Source organism: Castanea sativa, chromosome 9, assembly GCF_040712315.1.
Source record: "Castanea sativa cultivar Marrone di Chiusa Pesio chromosome 9, ASM4071231v1".
NCBI classification, from domain to species: Eukaryota; Viridiplantae; Streptophyta; class Magnoliopsida; order Fagales; family Fagaceae; genus Castanea; species Castanea sativa.
In genome coordinates, this window is record NC_134021.1 from 20,568,951 (window position 1) to 20,577,192 (window position 8,242).

The 8,242-nt window shown below is 35.3% G+C and overlaps 1 protein-coding gene across 1 annotated transcript; it reads right to left on the minus strand.

Moving 5' to 3' along the window:
- Window positions 1-500: 500 nt before the first annotated feature.
- LOC142611320 (uncharacterized) lies at window positions 501-7,480 on the minus strand. Its single transcript, XM_075783430.1, has 10 exons — window positions 7,362-7,480; window positions 6,428-6,786; window positions 6,265-6,331; window positions 5,557-5,585; window positions 5,269-5,477; window positions 4,378-4,496; window positions 3,172-3,267; window positions 3,014-3,089; window positions 2,477-2,630; window positions 501-1,279 (listed from the first exon to the last, which is right to left on the minus strand). The coding sequence occupies exons 2-10, from the start codon at window positions 6,629-6,631 to the stop codon at window positions 1,115-1,117; spliced, it is 1,119 nt and encodes a 372-aa protein (XP_075639545.1). The 5' UTR covers window positions 6,632-6,786; window positions 7,362-7,480; the 3' UTR covers window positions 501-1,114.
- Between the last annotated feature and the right edge of the window lie 762 nt (window positions 7,481-8,242).

Here is an 8,242-nt window from a genome sequence, read left to right on the forward strand (position 1 = left end):
ACCAAAGTGGGTACTGAAGATGGTGCCAATAGTAGTATTAGCACTAGGAGTAGTTATTAAACAAATCGCCAAACCACAGCTACTCCGTTCCACTCTGATGACCTAAAACTCGGAGCTAGGTTAGTCCCAATCTTAGGATTTTAGGGGTATAATATTTTGGTAGAGTAGAAGAATAACTGACTGAAAAGTGAAAACCCTTCATAAAGAGCAAGTGTCAATCGTTTAGCATGTTTAAATGGCGGATTTTTTTTTTTTTTAAAAAGAGTTAGCATCCTTTTTGTTTGTTTTTAGAACATGTTTCCAAAAGAATGAAGATGAGGGGTCTGAACGTAAGAGGATCCTTTTAAGATGATAGCTGATCTATTGAGAATCTATAGCTGTCTCCAAAATTTTGGAAATATGCCTTGATAATGAACCTAAGTTACATTATGTTTACTTGACAATACATCAATTTCCGTTCAATTAGTTCGATCCCCAGGTGAGGTGACAGAAACCAATACAGAATCAATTTCTTTTGATTTATTAACCTGCCGGAAAATTATTCCCCTTACAACAGTCCTTTCTATATGGACTACTACGATAAGCATTTACATATGAGATGGCACTTACATAAATATTGCTACAGCACAGCAGTCACTTCGATGCTACCTCTTTTTGCTCAGTCATGATACAAAAACAATGAACTGACTGTAACATCTATGTTTTTCAGATTTCTTGGTGAAAACTCATGTCCTAAATCTTGTTAATATGGGCTTGGCCAGTTCCACTTTTGTCTCGACTTTACCCACAAACAACGATGTCTCCATTTGGCTTTTGTTGCTGTGTCCTTCCACCATTTCTTTTCTAATCCTGCTTTTAAAGAACCATGATTTCTGAAAACCCTCAAGGCTTTCACAAAGAATTAACTAATGTAAACATTGTTCCAATTACAGCTTTGCATCTATCACAAAATCCATGATGCAAAAGGATTGATCAACTGAGAACATATCTAAAGGAACATGCCATCAACCCACTTGATGCAACTGCAGCTTAGCTAACTGCCACCATTTCAAATCCATATTCTCTCTTTTCTTTTGGTTGATGAACAGAATCCCTCCCTATTACAATCAAATACTCATGTGGAAGTGGAAGTTTCCTTAACCTTAACAGCAAGCTGTGACTGCAAAAATAGATCACATGAAGTGGTCCAAAGTTCCCGTGCAAGTTTGCTGTTGTGCGAAAGCGCTGAAGAGTTAATGGTTCTACCCTTTCCACCAAAAAGGTATACTCCAGATATGTCCTGAAATAATCAACACATTGACATGGATTCCAATTCAAAAAGAAAAAAACTACACCAAAAACCAATTCAAATATGTTTCAGCTAAAATTTTCTAATACACATGCAAGGAGAATCATATCCAAATAAAAAAAGTGATCAACCTCAGCAAGAGGTTAGTGATGTTAGCACTCAATTGAAAGCTTTCTAGTAACCCATCGACTAAACTAACTCAAGAAAACATGAAGAGCAATTGAATCTTCAATATAAGGGTCTGAACAGCCTGTCATCAACCGATCTAATAGATTTTTACACAAATAGCAATAGACTAAACAGCAAGGAAGCACATACATGGACACAGGTACGAGTACGAACAAGGGTACAAGTACAACACGATGACACGAGGAATTTCTAAAAAATTATAACATGAAACAGCTACTATAACACTTGTATGACACAGGTATGACATGGGTATAACACCCTAAATGAAGTGTTTGTGCTTAACGGGCTCATTTGCAGGCACTAACATCAGCAGAAAAATTTATCCTTGATATAATCCATGTGACATCAGTATCAAGTAACACAACACCGAATATTTGATGCCTTGGAGTGTCCCACCTATTAAGCAAGGCATGTCCAATAAAGGACTTTAACTAATACAACTTCAAAGAACCTAAGACAGAGGCCCTTAATATCCAATCTGTCCATAGAACACAATCAAAACCTCATCACAAGCAATTGATGTACTACCACCATCCCACACTAAACGATACATGGGTACATCTGAACAGCCTTAGTAAAGAATGAACTTCTCAGTACCTGTCAAAGGGGTGTAACATTGAAGATATAAAAAGAAATAATAATATGTTTAAAGCATCAAGTAGTTCTAAATGTCCTGAGCCAAAAATGTCACTTTCAGCATAGCTTGCTTAATATTACTAAATAGGAAGAGCATCTAAGATATTTCACAAATTATAGATGTAAATCAAAGTGTAGGATAAGACCTAGTTGCATTACACAATTACACTCTAACATGCCAAAATGTTGTCCATAGTTATTGCTTCAGTACACAATTAAATTGCTGATATAAATACTGGTGTTGGACTGACACATGAAATCTTAGGCGGAACAGCTTAAATGTATATATAATGATAAAAGGTGTGCCTGCATAACAACTTCGGTTGGAGAATGATAACACAAATCATTAGGAGTAAAACTCACTGGTGGAGCAAGGGCTGCATCAAGAATAGATCTTATCCCTCTTTCAGGTGATTGCAAAAGGCTGAGAAGCTTCAAGATTGTAAATGCTACACAAGAAAGGCAGGAAGGAAGCTCTCGCATAATTTTGGTTTCCACTACTCCAGGATCCACAGCACTTCAAATCAAACCAAAACAGAAACAAACATGAAGTGGAAATTATCATGAATAAGGACATCTTGCTAATGCATAATGGATGACAGCATTTAGGTAAACCTAAAATTTCTCAAATATTCTTAAAAAGCAAGAATGTTGTACATGGTATGACAATGGGAGACAAGAAGTCTAGTCTACAAAGAATTAGAAGAAAAATGTAGAGATAAAATCCTAGTTTTTTAATGCATGAAGCCCAGAAGAGGACAAAGATGCATTTAAACAATTGCACACAAGCAAGTTTGGTGATAATTATACATTCATTAGGTAATTTATATGTTCAAAAATACGTCAAGCCCCAAAAAGAAATGAAAAATTATAAGTAGAATCAAGTTTGTAATCACATACATGACAGAGACCCGATGAGATTTTTCCATCAAGCTAAGTTGTCGGTGAAGTTCATAGGAGAACAGCAGTAGGCATACTACAGTAAAAAATGGGGTGCTGCTTGTAAGGTTTCAAATAAAAGGTAATCTGATATATCGGGTGGGGCATTTATATCTTACATTTAGAATTCTCATAAATACGAGAACATGGATATGATTTGGTTCTTGAGAAGCAGTTCCCTGAAACAGTTTCCTTGTCAACCTGCATATTAAAAACTGAAGAAAAAGGAGGTCATGAATTTCGTGTTATATAATCTGTTAGCTGATGCAATTATGGCTTTCAACGCTTCTAACTATAGAATCCTGTAAATTAAGCAATTCAACTAACCATCACCATGTGAAAAATGTGAGAGTGTCATAGTGCAAGAATTCTCATCATATCATACCTTTCCCTTTTTTTTTTTTTTTAATGACATGGAACCTCACCAAGGCCCCTACTTTGGACCCACTCCTAGGGAGTAAACCATGGATACATGACCCCACCTGCCAGAACCGTGTATCAAGTAATCCAAGGGAGCTCCTAGTGGGGATCGAACCCAAGATGTTTGGGTCTACAACTCATCCCAAACCTCCAACCACTAGGCTGCACCCTGATGGGTTATCTTTATTTGCTCAATAGAAAGGCATCATAGCATATCTTATCTTGATGGATCAACCAAAATGCACTTTTCTTTTTCCATTTTCAGGTAAGGCAATAGTCAGGTGTTAGTGAGTTAGCACATACATTCATTTACCATATAAATGAAACATTACACTTATGTGCCTGGTGGCCTCTTTGACACATCAATATGCCTATCAGAAAACATTTTCAGCTCTAAAATTCTTTTACAAGTCTCCTTTCTATTTTTTCTTTGAGAGGTGCTACGTCCACAACATTTTTACAACATTTTTACAACAAATCATAGGTGGTTAGTTGTTATTGGTTCAAATTTGAACCTAACACTAAGATTACTTTTTTGCCCCAACAATAACAACCAGTAACATCCTACCACTTAGGATTTGTTGTAAAAATGTTGTAAAAATGTTGTGGACATATCATTTCTCTTTTTCTTTTCTTCTTTTTTTTTTTTTTTTTTTCTCTCACTTTTTTCTAACTATCGCGACCATGTTGACAGAAAGAATGTATCAGACATGGATAGAAATTTCAGAGCTAATGTCAAAGCAATGGCATTGGCATAGAATCAAGGTAGAGCAAACAGTACACAGACAACAATTACAAGTGTACAAGTTCTTCCCTAATGAAGAAAGTTATGGTGAAGACTAAAATCCCCACTAATTATTCATAGAAAAAAATGTTTCACAGACATAAATAGGAACCAATTTTACCATTTCGATGAGTAAAGGATGTAACATTCACAATCCGGGAAGGAACAGGACTATTTCTGAGAAGTGGTAGTAAAAGTTTGGTCAAACAGAATGCACCAATGTAATTTGTAGCCATCATCCTGAAAACACATGTAAAATTATCATAAAACAACCCATGATTCTTCATGTGGGTAGGAAACAGGGATGTATCACAGGCGCTAAAATGAGTAAGGTATTTACTTCAATTATATGTGATAACATCAAAATGCATTTTCCAAATATGCAATACAAAACAAAAATCTGCTGGAAAATGTAGAACCAAGAAAAAAGCAATTTTTGCATAATAGAGAAAGATATGAGATGGAAGATTAAAAAAATAAAACAAAGGACAAAAAGGGCTTCTATGCAATTTTGTAAGTTGCAATTACATGAGGGTCAAGTCTAATTGAGCATGGAACTATTGGTTTTAAAAGTGCAAAGGTCGCCAACAAGTCAACAACTTATGCTAGCTAGATCAAATTACACAAATCAACTTATGCAATACAAAACCAAAATCTGCTGAAAATGTAGGACCAAGAAAATGCAATTTTTGCACAATATAGAAAGATATGAGATGGAAGATTAAAGACAAAAAACGAAGGACTTACTACACAATCTTGTAAATACAATTTAATGAGGGTCAACTCTAATTGACCATGGTAATATCGGATTTAAAAGTGCAGCAGTTACCAGCAACTTATGCTAGTTATATCAAATTATACAAATCAAAAGCAAGCTGAAACTCATCCAACCTGTTGCCAGGTGGTCTGCATGTCTGATGAAATTAGCAGAGGTGTAACATAAACCATGTAAACTTATTTCAGGACAGAAGCCAACTTCATTTAAAAATAAATAATATGTAAAGAAGATTACTGATCATAGCCTTCAGCTGTGAGTCTATATGATGTAGCTAGTATCCCAGCATTGTTAATCAATAATTGGACCGAAGGATGCATATTTGAATCTAACAGCCACTGTTGAAGGGAGCCTTTAAAGTTGAATATCGACTGGAAGGATGACATATCAACCTGAAAAGCTTTGAGATGGGCATCCTTATTCAAACTTTTTATCTCTCCCACAGTCTGTCAAAAAGAGAAAACATAAGAAAAAACGTAAATTGAAGAAGGTATGTTTAACAATAAACTTCCACAAAATTTATACCTTTGATAACAAATGGGAGGACCGTCCAACTGCATATACAAAATGAATTTCAGCCATTCACCAATAAAAATAGTCAAACAAATATTCTAGCTTTAAAGTATAGCAATTTTTTAATTTATTTTTGCAAAATTTGAAAAGCCTATAATTTGGATATCCACTTGCACTGTCAAAATATCAAAACAAAATTTATTTGGATATCCCTATATAGTGTCAAACTATCAAAAATAAAAGAAGTGATGCCTGATAACTTGTTTTTTCACTGCACTTGGTGTGTCAGAATCAGCACTGACTCATTCAGCAAGCTCTGTAATAAACTTTGGGTGTAAATCAAATACAAAGCATACTTGAATGGTTAAAATATAAAGAACTTAAATGCTTCCAATTATGCTGTAGAGAAAGTTATTAAAAATTCAACTGGGCAGATTGCACATTAAAGGGATGTTTGTGAAAAGAAAGCAGAATAACATAGTTTTAACAGTTTAATTCAATTTAATAAGTCATGTATTTTCTTTGAACTAGTCCTTAAAACTACAACAGAACACAAGATTTGTGTGCATGTGGGTGTCATTGTGGTTGAACAAGTCATCTGACTATACTTTTCTGTGAGCAGAGACATGCTTAGAAACATTTTTGCCTGGCTACTTCAACCAGCTAAAAATTTTAAAAAATAAATAAAGGGAATGGATGAGAAGGGCAGAATGGAAATACCAAGAACAACACAGAAGCCTTCCTTTGAAAGAGCATAAGCAGCGGCAGCACCCAACCCAGATGTAGCCTGCATCAATTAATTAAAAAGAAATCAAACTAGTTGGTGATTGGCAAGGAGCAATGAAAAATATATAAATAAATTGATGACAAAAAAGAATTGTACGCCGGTGATAATGCAAACAGGCTTGATTGGAGAGGTTGCAGGGGCACAACGAGGGAAGGACTTGGATTTCGGAGCAAACAAAAGGTGCCAATAAGAGACGAGGAGAGATAGCGTCCAAAACACCGCCATTCTCCAGAATTCAAGGGAGCAAATGAACTGCATTGCCTTCCCCAATTCCTTCATCATCCCTACTATTCCCATCATATATATAAAATACGAATATCCTCCAAAAATCAATCTCAAAACTGCACAGCACTACTCATTTATTGACCAACTTATAACACCTCGCCAGCTTTGGAGTCTCCCTGCCGCGAATCACAATTCACAGCCAATGCTGCAGTGGCACAATACAACAATTTCTACAACCCCAAAAACCAAATACTCAATAACAATAATAATAATAATAATAATAATAATAGTAAAATGTTCTACAATGCCACACTATACTCATTACTCATATATAGATTGATTGCAGGTTTCATCTTAGTTATAGTGCCCAAGACACCATATCTCCCTCTCTCTCTCTCTCTCTCTCTCTCTCTCTCTCTCTCTTGCAGGGTGAAACTCAGAGTTTGTTGGATAGTCCAATACTGTGTAGTAGCAGTCTATAAAACCACATGGATGAGAACTCCCACCGATCAATATATGATCGGAGAGAGTTGCAATGGGTTACCAACCCAACCCAACCCAAGCATCCATTTGGGTTAGCTGTAATTTAAAAAAAAACACAGTATTGAAATCACAATTAAGCGTTTTGGTAAAATCTGAAAATAAAATCATGCTTCTGTCGATAAAATTGCTGTTGTCTTAAGTACAAATTACCAAAGGGATAGACAGAGTAATCTCAATCTCTCCAAAAATCTTTAGAACAAAATCATAGATAGAGCCATTTTCCAGGAAAAGTGAAGAGGAGGAAGAGGATACAACAACTTACAAGGTAAGATGGCGGAAAACGTAGGCGCGGTGGATATAAGATTAGTAGCGGTGAGGACAACGGTGGTTCGTTTGATGCTTTTGTGTGGGCCGAGCTCATGGCCACGGGCTTACACAATTATAGCGGGCCTTTTGAGCTTGGTCTATTTTTTGAGATTAGTATTTTGATACGCTGATGGTTGACCAAAAAAGTGTCCTCAAGCCCGATCTTTTTCTCCTCAAGACCATCTGTTTCTTTTTTATGCACTAAAGAGCACTCACATAGTCATATGGGCGGGCGATTTATAGAAAGAATGTGAAAATTTTATACGGTTTTGCCTAAAAATGATTAGAGATGATACGTTCATAACATTTTTATAAATATTTTTACAACAAATTCTAGTTTGTAGGTTATTGAAGGTTTTTAATTTGAATTTACAACTGAAATTATTTTGTTGTTCACTAGATTTTGTTGTGAAAATGTTGTGGATATAATATTTATTTAAGATGACCTACATCAACAGTTTTGCTTAAAAATTCATTTTACATTTAGTTTTTTATTCTTTTGTTACGTATTTTGAAAATGAAAGAAAAAAGTGAATGATGGTTGTTATGTATGAAGAAAGATAAATAATAATAAAAAAGCAAGAAAATTCAATATTTTAATGAAATGTAATGTAAAATAAATTATCTAATGTGAAATGTATTAAAAAGTGAGTGCGTAAAAAAAAAAAAAAAAAGTAGATTCTTATACTAAAATAGATATTGATAGGGATGAAGATACTCAGACCATCCATGGTCATCACACCAGCAGCCGTCCAGAAGCTAGCATCAAGACGAGTCTAACGCGCATGGTCGTCCTTGGATGAAAACAAACCTACATCACTTGTCCAAGGGAGGCGC